General features: G+C 39.2%; 1 protein-coding gene across 3 annotated transcripts in view; it reads left to right on the forward strand.

Moving 5' to 3' along the window:
- SLC12A1 (solute carrier family 12 member 1) overlaps positions 1–13341 on the forward strand; it is a 90274-nt gene that overhangs the window by 21505 nt on the left and 55428 nt on the right. For all 3 annotated transcript variants that reach the window (XM_035708919.2, XM_035708920.2, XM_035708921.2), the window contains exons 6-10: positions 310–449; positions 1534–1644; positions 3573–3684; positions 5736–5863; positions 12019–12103. In XM_035708919.2, coding sequence (XP_035564812.1) covers positions 310–449; positions 1534–1644; positions 3573–3684; positions 5736–5863; positions 12019–12103 — 576 coding nt within the window. The remainder of the gene's footprint in view (positions 1–309; positions 450–1533; positions 1645–3572; positions 3685–5735; positions 5864–12018; positions 12104–13341) is intronic.

Consider the following 13341-nt stretch of genomic DNA (forward strand, 5'->3'; position numbering starts at 1 on the left):
AATTTTTTTGAAAAGGCAAAGCACTTTGTTTTGGTAAAGTTTGCTATAGTCTTATTTGAAACATTTGTATACAATTAGGTTTCGATAAATCAGAACTTACTATGTCAGGATAGTTCTACCGTGTTCTGTTACAGTTCTCAGAGTACAAGGAAAGGCTAACTTACTCATTAAAGTGACACAAGATTCCTAAAATTATTAGGAAGTTGCGATATTTTTACTAGAATAAAAATTATCCAAAATTATTTGGTCATATAAACTAAATCCCTTAGCAGTTCCTCAGAGTAAAGTATGTTCATTTTTTTGTTTTAGGTGGGGCCTACTATCTTATTTCCAGAAGCTTAGGGCCCGAGTTCGGTGGGTCTATAGGCTTGATCTTTGCTTTTGCCAATGCAGTGGCTGTTGCTATGTATGTGGTGGGATTTGCTGAAACAGTGGTAGATCTTCTTAAGGTAATTACAAGTTTTTCTTTTCTTCAACCAAGTAAGATAATTCAATTCAATTTGCCTTTTTCAGAGCGCTAGGGGATATCATTATGGCAAGAGAGAAGAAATAGATTTATTCTGTAGAATGCGGATGTTGGATATAGTTGAAATTCTAGGCTTGGCCTCAGAACTGACTTGGAATCCTGGCTCTCTTATTTATCAGCTGAGACATTCTCAGCCAGTCCCTGTATTCATCTGAACATTGCCTCTCAAATCTATCATATGGGCTAATAATATTGATCTATGTATTTCATGGAAATGTGGTACAGAACAAATGAAACAATGTACATGAAATACTATGTAAAATATGAAACAAAAGATAAATAATGGGTTAGTTATTGTCAGCAGCAATATTACTACCATGGTTATAGATTTCCAAAAGGAAAGATAGTTCAAACGTTAAAACAACTCACTGCAGAGAACTAAGCATTTCCTAGTTTAGGTGCTCTGTCTACACAGCATTATGTATGTGAGCATGTTAACTAGTTGATATGTGAACTAACTTCTAGTTCTCCTTTCATGGTCATGATAATATTCACTGAATTCAATTAATAATAGTACCTTTATTTGAAAATTAGATGAATAAATGAGTGAATTATATAGTTCATAAGGTATGTTACCTTCAAGAAATGTGTTATTTCGTTTATAGAGTTTGTTATTTAATTGAATATTTATTTTCCAATATTCACATTTAAAATGACTTATTTTCATTTCTCTAAGATTCCCCTTGATACACAAAAATAGTCATTCTTCTGAAGCAAAACATTGTATTTATATGTGTACCTACTTATCTTAGTGCTATAATAGTTTTAAAAGCTGTGACTAGAATGAGCATCTAGGATTTCCAACTCTTAACCTTGGCTGCCAAAGCCTTATTATTATAGGACAAAATAATATTAATCTCCAATTTAAGGAGCACTTCATTTTTCTATTATCCTACATGGCCATTAGTGCACATTTTTTCTTCTTTACTGTTCAATTCTACACTACGGCATTCGGGCAAAAAAAGCTCTGTCTCTAACCATTTTGGCGACTTTTGTTGTTGTTCCAGGAGAGCAATTCAATGATGGTGGATCCAACCAATGACATACGGATAATAGGCTCCATCACAGTGGTGATTCTTTTAGGGATTTCAGTAGCTGGAATGGAATGGGAAGCAAAGGTGATTTTCTCAAAATGATGTTATCAGCCACTGCTGCTCAGGTCTTGACCAAATTGCAGGAATAGAACATACCCCATATTCAAAAAGGATTGCTATTATTACTTGCTATGTCAAAAGTTTCAGGTTAACACTGGGGGGCGGGAGCCCCAAGCCCTCAAAGCATGATGTTGAGGCAGTCACGACTCACTGTTCATGTGTCACATGATCAGGCCTCAACTCTGTCCTTTGTGCTGTCATTACCATGACATAGACACCAAGGTGGCTGCCATCATCACACACAGACCCCATATGATCGTGGTAATGGTACATGCTGGGAACCACCTCAATCCCACTGCGGTCCTATTCTCAAGCTGACTGTGGGTGCTGAAGCCCAAAGGAAATGGCCTATGTGATGGGACAAGGGAATAGAGGCAGAAGCTATCATTCTCCTCTGAGACACAGTACTTCAGGAGTAAATTTGAGATTACTGTAGGTCTTGGAACTAGAGAATATCTGGACTTAACTAGTAGTAATACAGTAGGTAAAATTCTGAATGATGGGAGCATATCTTTTCCCTGATTTAGGACTCTCTAGAGTGACTGGGTGTAGTCACAACAGGTCTTAAGTGCCTGGAGATACAGTACCTAGACCTCAAGAGGTCACCAGCCCGCCCACCTACATAAGGCAATGGAAATCATTCCTTATATGGCATTTATTTGTGGGTTATTTAATCACATGTCAAATGAAAATTAATTCAGTGCTTGTTACATGCTGGGCATTCTGCTAGGTACTGCATATTCAGTTGTGACCCAAGCAGGCACAATCCTGGCCCTAGTTGAGCATATGGTCTGTGGGGATATGAGTAACAATCAAGTAGATAAACAAGTAAATATAGAATGCTGAACTGTAAATGTGCTATAAAGGAAATAAACAGGGCACTGAGATAGAAAATAAGGGGAATCTGCTTTCAATGACTTTATTCCCTGAGGGAGGCAATGTAGCTTTGTGGCAGTTAGAGGGCAGGTTTAAAGCTCTCGCTCTATTGCCACAGCACCTGGATTTTATTCTGGTTTACATCCGTATGATCTTACCTCACCTCTCTGTGCCTCAGTTTATCTTAATTTTTTTTTCTCAGTTTATCTTTAAAATGATAACAGTATTACCTACTTCATACAGTTATTGGTGGTATTATTTATCTGAAAGAATACTGGTAAACTTAAGTCTGTCTGTTATTGTAGGCCCTCAGCGAATGTTAGCTGCTATTATTTAGATTCAGTGGTCAAAAAAGTCTTCTCTGAGTAAGGAACTAAGACTTTAAGGATGAAACAAAGGAAATGTTATGCAAAGAGTAGGAAAAAGGTGCATTCTCTACAGAGGGAATAGCATATCGGAACGCCAAGCCAACAGACCCCAGAAATGTCAGCAGGGGGAGTAGGGGATAAAGAAAGACCATTTGATTTGTCAAACTTGCAAACCACATATGCTGGGCACACACTGGTGACCCAACATCAAATGCACAAGGCATCACAGGAACTCTATGAATTATTGTGTTATTAATGCAACTGCTGTTGCATTTAGCACTGGGAAAGGAAAGAATCCATAGGCACTCTGCCTAGAAAAGAAATAGATTCTATCAGTGATAAAACTTTGGGCTCCACTTCTATTCCTGAAGACCCTATAGTAAGCTACCCACCTAATACTTAGAATGTTTTTGAAATATCCCCTTCAAGTGCCCACACAAATGCCCCCATTGAAAATGTAACTTCCACACTCAAGTCAGATAAGGCTTGTTAAGATGCCATTCTATAGGGATATACTATTACCTAGTCTGGATAGTAGTTTTAACCAGAATAACCAGTCAGAGTCTTTCTCCAGTGGACTTTCAGTGGACACGACTTTTATAATTATGTAAAAAATTGTTACATAATTCTCTTATTTTGCCCTTCCAGGCTCAGGTGATACTTCTGGTCATTCTTCTCATTGCTATTGCAAACTTCTTCATTGGAACCGTCATTCCCTCCAACAATGAGAAGAAGTCCAGAGGTTTCTTTAACTACCAAGGTACGTGTGACAGATGAGTTGCTTCACAATCAGTGGTTCTTCACTGCCTGTCTCCATCATCATCCCTGTGATCCCCATGCGACCATGAGAATCCCATTGTGATCCAGGGAAGAGCCTGGAGCTGGGCTCAGGAAATCTGGAGTGAGTCTCAACCCTGCTGCTTGCCAGCTAGACCAGTCACATAATGTGTTTGGGCCTCGAATTTCTCTCTTGAAGTGTGAGCAATAATTTACTGAGAGGATTTTTGAGAAGTAAAAAAGATCGTGGATGCAAAGGTGCTTTGGAAACCTTCAAGTGTGGGACAAATTTTTGTTGCTGTCAAATACTAGAAGTAGAGTCATACATGCAAGGAAAGAAAACATAGTTCAGACAATTTGTTCAACACTTGAGAACACTAAAGCCAAACATAGCCATTTTACTGCTGGGGTTTTTTTCTTAAGGATTTTATTTTTGAGGAACCTGAGTGGCTCAGTTGGTTAAACATCTGCCTTCAGCTCAGGCCATGATCTCAGGGTTCTGGGATCAAGTCCCATATGGTATTCTTGCTCAGTGGGGAGTCTACTTCTCCCATAGCCTCTGCCCACTACTCTCCTTGCTTGTACTCTGTCTCTCCCTCTGTTTATTTTTTCTTAAGATTTTATTTATTAGTAATCTCTATACCTAGTATGAGCTGAAATTCACAAACTGAGATCAAGAGTCATATCCTCTACCTCCTGAGCCAGCCAGGCACCCCCCTGCTAAACTTTTTTTGCACCTTGCTTATCTATAGCATTACCTAGTTAAGCACCACTGTCAGGTTTTTAAGCACAGAAGATTGTTGGCGTTGGTGTAGCATCCTGAGGAAATGTCACAAAGCATGAAATTCTACTCCACCTATGCACATCTTCCAAGCTTTCCACTCTAGTTTACTCAAGAATCCACTGTTGAAATTGTGTTTATTTATTTATTTTTAAGATTTTATTTATTCATGAGAGAGACAGAAAGAGAGAGAGAGAGAGGCAGAGACACAGGCAGAGGGAGAAGCAGGCTCCATGCAGGACTCGATCCCCGGACTCCAGGATCGCCCCCTGGGCCAAAGGCAGGCGCTAAACCGCTGAGCCACCCAGGGATCCCCTACTGATGATATTTTTAAAATATTTCCCTTTATTATTTATTCAGTTATTAGTATCTGTTTCCTTTTGGTATCAGATCATTTCTTTCTTCCTGATTCTTCTTCTTTGTAAAGTTTGTCTTTTTTGCTTTGCAGGTTAACATCCTTTTCCTTTCTATGTTTTTCCCTCTTCTAGCTCCTGCTGTATTTTTTCTGAAGACTTAAATTTTCTTTCCTTGTTTTTACATCATCCCAGATTCTTTTGTTTGCATTTTCCTTCCCTCATTTTTCTGTTTTTCTTCTACATTATTCCCTTCTCGTTTAAGTAATTTGTTGAGACCCCCTGGGATAGTATTATTTTATGACCAGCATTCCTCTTTACTATTATTCTCCTATATATGAGAATTTAGTATAAGAATTTAAGATCTAATCTCTGGGAGCAAGGAGTGGGAAGGTTAGAACATAAACATCAAAAATTTAAGATAGTTTTGCCCACAAGTTTCTCCTACGATTTTTTTTAAAAGGCATATAAAAGCAGAAAAACTGTGTGTTGATTAGAGTAGTTATGCATGCAAGAGAGTAGTTATGTGTGTGTATAGGGCAGGTTATGTGTGTGGTGTGTGTGCTATATTTGTGAATATACCAGTATGGTCATGAGAAGAATTCTCCATTTCCCTCTTTCTCAATATTCTAGATTCAAAAAAGTCAGGAGGCCTCGGTCTCTATTGGCACAAAAATTTTTCAGAGCCATCTTCTGGAGATCTAAAACCTTGTGATATATATGCTGACTCTTAGCAAATATTAACACGAAGTTTATCAGGAATACACCAACATTTTTAAATTAATTCCATTTAGCACATAGGGACCCATTTACGTGATACTTTGATAGAAGCTAAAGGTAACTATCTACTTTTCTGTAAAGAAAGTCTACATGATAATATTCTCATTATTTGTGTTGCAGCATCAATATTTGCAGAAAACTTTGGGCCAAGCTTCACAAAAGGTGAAGGCTTCTTCTCTGTCTTTGCAATTTTTTTCCCAGCAGCTACTGGGATTCTTGCTGGTGCCAATATCTCAGGAGATTTGGAGGTATGTTGTTTTCCTCTGCTTTTGTAGTACTAGGAAGTTGCGGTGCAGTTGGTGAGCAGCGTGAGTTATAGAGGTCAACGGAGACCATAGTTCCCTAAAGATGTTAAAATTAAAATTTCTGTAAGAGTCCCAGTAATTTAAAAGCTTTCTCTTTTAATGCCAAAATTTAATTTCAGACCATCCTGTTTCCGAGAGTCCTTCCAAAAAGTCTTATTCAGTGATATCAGAAAAATAAAGTATATTGACACCATATAAAATTTCTAAGAAAATGAATGTAACTCAGTGAAAAAAATATCAGAGCTCTTTTTAAAACACATAAGGAACAAAAACACATAACATTCAGGAAGAAAAAAAACCCACCCACTTCCCACCAAATCACTTTATTAGTGAATTTTTATGTCATTAAATTCAGAGATATGTTCTTTCATTTAATCGGTATATATTTAGCACTCTATTCATATTACTTGATGTTAAGTATTGTAAGGAGCATTATGTTAGAATATTGAGTTGAATGTTTTATAAAAGACTGGTAGCAGTGACCTAACCAAGATAGAAGTTTATTTTTCTAGTGAATAAAAATCTGAGCTCATAGGCCATGCAGTGGAATAAGAAAAGTTTGCTCCAAAAGGTAGCCCACAATCCCAGATGCCCTCTCTTGATTTATGGAAACCTTGGAGTTTGCCCTCACCTGCAAGGTCCAAGATGACTGGTCACTTCCAAGATCATGTTCTAGCCTATAGGAAGTGAAATAAGGAATAGAGGGCAAGCAATTCCTGGACCTTGAAGGTATTACTTCTGCTGACATTCCATTGGTCAAGAGTTTAGTCTCTGCGACCTTGCCTAGTTGAAAAGACTGGGAAATGTAATCTCTAGCTGGGCAGCCATGTTCCTAGAATTTTAGAGAGTTCTAGTGTTAAAGGGAAGAAGGTGTGAATGGGTATTAGGGGGTACTAAACAGTCTCTACTATATACAAAAAAGGAGAAGGCATAGGTTTTACTTCAATAAATTTATAATCAGGGCAGCCCCTGTGGCGCAGCGGTTTAGCGCCGCCTGCAGCCTGGGGTGTGATCCTGGCAGCCTGGGATGGAGTCCCACGTCGGGCTCCCTGCATGGAACCTGCTTCTCCCTCTGCCTCTCTCTCTCTCTCTCTCTCTATGAATAAATAAATAAAAATCTTTAAAAAAATAAATTTATAATCAACTTTGGAAGATAAGAAATATTTGCAAGAGCTATCAAGAGACATGGTATAAATCAAAATCATATGTACTGTCTAAATAAATCGTGAAATAAACATAATAGTTGTTAAGTCCAGGATGATTTCCTCAAGGACGCTATCTTTAAGTGTGAACTTAGAGCAAAAGCTCAATACTGACTATTGATAAGAAAATGTAAGGGTATTCCAGGTAGAGAAGACAAAATAACAGTCAGTCATGGGGATGCTGGAGGCAGTAAGGGATCCCTCACAGTTCAACTGGAGAAGCCCTGATGAGGCTGGATGACCTTATAACATAAGGGGAAATAGCTATTGGTGGAACCTAAGCAAGAGAGGCCTGCCCTGGAATATATAACTCCATCAGAGTGGAGACCTTGCCTTTAGTTATATTCATTGCTACTTCCTCAGAGCTAGTAAGGTTTCAATAAATATTTATTTATTGAATGAATAAAGGCATTTTGATTTGTCATATTAGGGGTCACAGTGCCATGGTAAATTCTTGAGCTGAGATACGGCATAAAATAGATTAGGTGGAGGCTCAGAAAATTAAGTTAACTTGTTCAAAATGAGTCAAGTAGTTAAGTATCGCTGCTTAACGAAATTTAGTAATGGATGTGGAGCTTCCAGTTTTTCAGATTTGGGAAAGTATCAGAGGTCACTGATTTAAAATCCTGCAAACTGTAAGCACACATTTAAATGAAAGAATATTGTGCTTTCCTTAGAAACAAGTTCGTATTAGACACTTAGTCATCAGTTCAGCTCAGCCAACACTTACAGAGTGCCTACTGACAGCAGGCACTGGGGAAGCAAAGAACTCAATCCTCCCTTCTAGTTGTTCATGGTCTAAGGTGAAGACAGACTCCCTCTGTATGAGTCGTAAGAAGCAAGAACAGAATCATGCACAAGGGAAAGAGGAAATAGTAATCACCTGTCCCTGAAGAAGCAAGGGGAGGCTTTCAGAGGATGGGGACACTCCATCCAGATTTCAAGGGACAAACAGGGGTTCATCAATAGAACAAAGAAGAGGGAGACAGTCGGAACAGAAGGCCTGGAGTGTCAAAAGGCACAGGGAAAGATGCTGCTGATGGAAATTAATTTATGTGTAGACTGGGGTATGCAAGTAAAATCGCTTCAGCAAAATTTTCATAAGCATGTTTATAAAGGACCTTCTGTGTGTCCTGATGCTATGGGAGCAAGCAAAAACCCAGAAGATATCCCTATCTAAAAATGGTAGCACATAAAGCTCCTTTCTCACAAAATGACTGTTGACTTGATTTAGAGGTGCTATACTACTAAGCAGTTTTATTTCTCTATCCACTCTGTACTGAGAGTCTCTGAGTTTGAGTTGATACATAAAGAAAATGTAGAGAATGTTCTGTCATGATTTCTTTTAAAAAAAAAAGATTTTATTTATTTATTTGGGAGAGAGAGAAACAGAGATAGCAACAGCACAGGCAGAAAGGAGAGGGAGAAGCAGGCTCTCTGCTGAGCAGGGAGCCCGATGCAGGACTCGATCCCAGGACCCTGGGACCATGACCTGAGCTGAAGGCAGATGCTTAACTGACTGAGCCACCCAGGCACCCCCCTGTCATGATTTTCAAGGCACGTGTGGTCATAGTATTATAAAAAGTTGCATTCTTTCTACTTAAAAATACTTAGGTGATTTTGCAATTAAGTGTGACTTTCAGCACATACACTACTCTATTCTATTAAGTGGAAGTCAGAGACCCTTTAAACTACAGAAAAGGGAGTTTGGATGTTATCCCAAAACTAGCTAGAGACACTAAGGCAGTTAGTTCAGGGAGCAAGCTGTTTAGATGTGTGTTTTAGAGAGAGCCAGCTAGCAGCTTGTAAAGATGGATTAGAGGGTGGAGGGGGGTGATAGGTAGGGAGGCTGGGGGCAGAAAGATCAGTTTGGCGATAACACAGCAGTCTGGACAAAAGATGGCATGTGCCTGATTTAAGGCCATGGCAGGGGGAAAGGATCAAAGGGGTCAGCTTTTGTTAGGGTTAGGAGAGGAAATGGAAAGAATGTTTTCTACGATGATCTGCAGTCAGAAGACATTATACATCACAGTCAAGTTCACACAGAGAAAATTTTCCCCCAGCAGTTCTTAACTTTATTACAAATGATGTCTTCTGATACTGTCACATCAGTTCTATTTTATTGTATTCTTTTTATGCTGGGTGCAACCTACCGAATTGATTCCATGCAGTAATTGCTAAGGATAAAGAAGCACAGATCTGGCCATTTAGGTTGGCATGGCAAAAAAGGACATCAGAGTGGAGCTGTCTAGTGGGTCACTGGATTTATGAGTCTGGAGCTCTGGAAAGGTACTAAGGCGGGACTCGGAGCCATGGCCTGGATGAGTTCATCCAAGACTGTGCAAGAGGGAGGAGTGAAAAGGACCAGGAAAGTGCCCAGGGAACATTCAAAATATATATGGTAGAAAAGGTGACCATGAAGAAGAAAGACAGAGCCATCTTGGAGGTAAGGGAACGCAACAGCTAGTGGGATCATGAAGGTCAAGAGAGGAGAATGCTTTGAGAACAGTAATTAACAGGAGGTGCCTAGGTGGCTCAGTCAGTTAAGCATCTGCCTTTGGCTCAGGTCATGATCCCAGGGTCTTGGGATTGAGCCCTGCATTGGGCTCCCTGCTCAGTGGGGAGCCTGATTCTCCCTCTCCCTTTGCCCACCCCCACTCATGTTCTCTCTCACTCACTCTATTCTCTCTTCCTCTCTCTCAAATAAATAAAAATTCTTTTAAAAAACAGAGAGAAGGAGTAATTAACATGACCAAAAGCCAGAGTGGTCAAATATGTTAAGAACTGAGAGGTGACTACATAGTGGGAAATGACAAGGAAACTTCAGTACTTAAAGATAGTATTTCTCTGAGAGTGAAACTAGAAATAATCACAATATAATAGATTCATTTCAACTTAGTAAACATGTATTATTTACATACTATAGGGATATGCAAGATGTTACCTCTGTTCACAGCCTCAGAATCCTTCTCATGATGGCACTTCAGGTTGCCAGTGACAACAAGAGTTGGCACAAAGGGATGCTACAAAGTTCCCACCCTGAGCCTTCCATTTGTTAACACATTAATTCATAATCTGTAAATATGCACCAAGGAGAAGATTTGGGAGGTACTCAAATCAGGATAGTTAAGATGTGGCTTCAGAGATTCAAGATTAGGACATGGTTGACACTCAAAAAACTGCAACCTAGTAGATTGCTTGTGTATTCTGTCTTAAGAAAAAAATGTAATATCTAATGAAGGAAGTTTCAATTTTTAAGTTACTGCTGGGGAGATGGAAACCAGCACTTAGAGTGAAAACTAAGAATTTGTCAGAGTCCTGGTCCCTGTTTAGGGGAGAGAGAGCCAGAGCAGACAGTGTGAATATATGATCATACATTAAGATACTGACATGTGGATTTATATTGGGCCAATCTGACCCTCATGTACGTTCTAAGTAAGTAATTTCAGAGTTTGTAGCAGATAGTTCTACATAAAAAACTAAGTGTGTGTGTTTGAGGTACATTACTGCCTGCCACTTTCTAATCCTTAGATATATGTCCTTTCTTTGCACTTAATCCTCCCATTTCACTCAGATCACAAGAAATAGTTAATCAATAAAATAAAACCTGAAACATACCATGAGTTGAGAGGTTGAGTGGGGCCTATTTCAACCACAATTACCTTCTTCTTCCTTTGATGTGCTGTTCAGCTGCACCCATTAGCTGAAATCACTCTTGGAGACAATAGTTTGGAAGGAGGAGGCTAGGTATGTATGCAGCAGAACCGGCCCTATATGCAAATATTCCTAAAAAATTAGGAAGGACTCAATGACCACAGAGCAACGCCATAGGGCTGACTTGACTCTCATTAGGGACAGATTCACATGTAAAGTTATTTCCAGCTGTCAGGTTGGGTCTGCATGTACCATGTGTTGCCCCCTAGGATTGATTTGATCAGCAGATTTAAGTTAAAAACAAAAACAAAAAAGCTCAAATTTTGACTGCATTTATTGCTTATTTGTATTGAAAAATCTCAGGTCCTCTGGTAGGGGAATTAATATCTACTGAGATTGTGCCTCCCTCAATTCAATATTTATTGACTCCTACTATATGCCAGGCACTGTCTTATAAGCAAGAATACATTGAAATCTCTATTTAATAATCCCTGTTAAGTTGGATTCAATTATTTAGAAGTTATGCTGCTTGGAAATTGATTATGATATGATTTAGCCCCCAAGATAGGATATAAAATGATATATTATATATGGTGTGAGCTCAGCCCCATGAATTTATATACATTCATAAGCAAAAGAAAAGCCCATTTTCTGGTATAAGCTTAAATTTGCCTCTTTCTTTATGCCTGCTTATGGAAATTAAATATCTCCCATTGCAGTCATTCCTGAACTAGATTCCAAATGGAGAATATGAGGGATTGGAGAATTTAGTAGATCATCCTTTTTGCTTCAAAGTTATTTTTTTCAAAGGCAAGTCTAAGCTTAGTACAAAACTAACACCCACACACAGAAATTGTCAAGGAGCATCAATATGCAGGGTATGTTTATGTCTTTCCCCTAATACTTTAAGGTCTGATACATCTGCATGAAATTCACAGGAGATAAAGGGAGGGAGATGCATTTGTGGGTGAGCTAACTGGTCTACCTTTCTATAAAAACTCCATCACGGGCGGTTAGAGACTGCCTAAGCACCAAGTTCTAGAGATTTCTTTATTCACCTTGAATACCTTATATTTGTCCAAAAAGAGCTCAGGCTCTCTACTTTGCCATTTGCCTGATCTTTTCTTTAGAACCTGCCCCAGGAAGGGCAGCCTAAACATTTGAAAAATAATAATAACTCCAAGTCATTTCTATTTCTTAACCCACCCTGTCTCTTCATCCCACCATGTTATTTCTTCAAAGGATCCCCAAGATGCCATCCCCAGAGGAACCATGCTGGCCATTTTCATCACCACTGTCGCCTATATAGGAGTTGCTATTTGTGTAGGTAAGCTATCTCTGGTGTCAGAATGCCAGAATTACAAGGAATCTGGTCATTCTTCATGTCCAGTGGGCTCTCTGTGGATCATAAACAGAAAGTTTTTTTTAAAAACAACATTTTTAATTCCCTCCCTAGGTGCTTTAGGGGTTTGAATGCAATTAAGCTATGATACAGGTGTTTCTGGGTCAGAGCCAGGGTAGAATTAATCAGATTGTCATTCTACCTGAACAGAAAGAGATTCCCATTTAGCTACTCCAGGTGATAATCCCACTGCCAAAGAAGCCACCACTCAGGATTTGCTTCCCTTGCCCTGGGAGACAGGTGAGAAACAGAGCAAAAGAAAAGAAGCCAGAAACAAAACAAGACAAAACAAAAGCCTTAGGAATGTATGAAAGATATAGAATTGATAACTGTATCTCCTCCTTGCATTACTGTCCCTACTATAGAAATGCCACTGTCACCAGTTGGCAGGAAATCAGAACAAGACCCACCTGCCTGCAGTGTAGGTTGTCAGCCCTCACAATGCTCAGTAAGCAGAAAATATGTGGATGCACCTGCTGTTCTGAAGCTGACTTTCTTTCCATGGGCTGCCTGCAGCCACACCTCCTTCTGGCTGGGGGTCACTTCATGCTTATGCCATAGGAGGAGAGGAAGAAATGTGGAACACTGTTAGAAGAAAACTTTTCTGTGCACACTAGGGAATATAGCTCCCTACTGCGGAAGCTCAAATGACCATTTTACTGAAGGGCACATCCCACTTGTCCTCTGCCTGAAGGAAATCGGGGAAGCGCATTGATCTTCGTTGGTTTCTGGAGAGAAAAGCAAAACCATTAACTTGAATTTTTGCTTCTCTCAGTCTCTTATTTGAGGAAATTGGATAATGTTAGCTCTATTGCTGTGGCATTTCCAAGTTTAGTCACATGTAAAGAAATTTTATTCCAATACTTTAGAAAATTGACATATTTTTAAATGACATTGAAATCACCTTAAGTTAAATTTCCCAAATGGTTTCCTATCTCACACAAAGTAAAAATGAAGAAATGAGTAAAATTATAGACCTGAAATCAGAGTTTCTTCCAGTCTTTGCCTGGGGGAAAATCCCATTTCTATACTTTTCCCTGGAGAGGATGATAGTCGTGGGGTCCATAGCCTGTCATTAGTGCAAGTTATGGCTCATGGCTTGGCTTCATGAAAATTTAGGGAGCTGTATTATGCAAAAGCGAAGATCTACGATTCAGAAAAGT

Source organism: Canis lupus, chromosome 30 (genome assembly GCF_003254725.2).
Source record: "Canis lupus dingo isolate Sandy chromosome 30, ASM325472v2, whole genome shotgun sequence".
Classification (NCBI taxonomy): domain Eukaryota; kingdom Metazoa; phylum Chordata; class Mammalia; order Carnivora; family Canidae; genus Canis; species Canis lupus.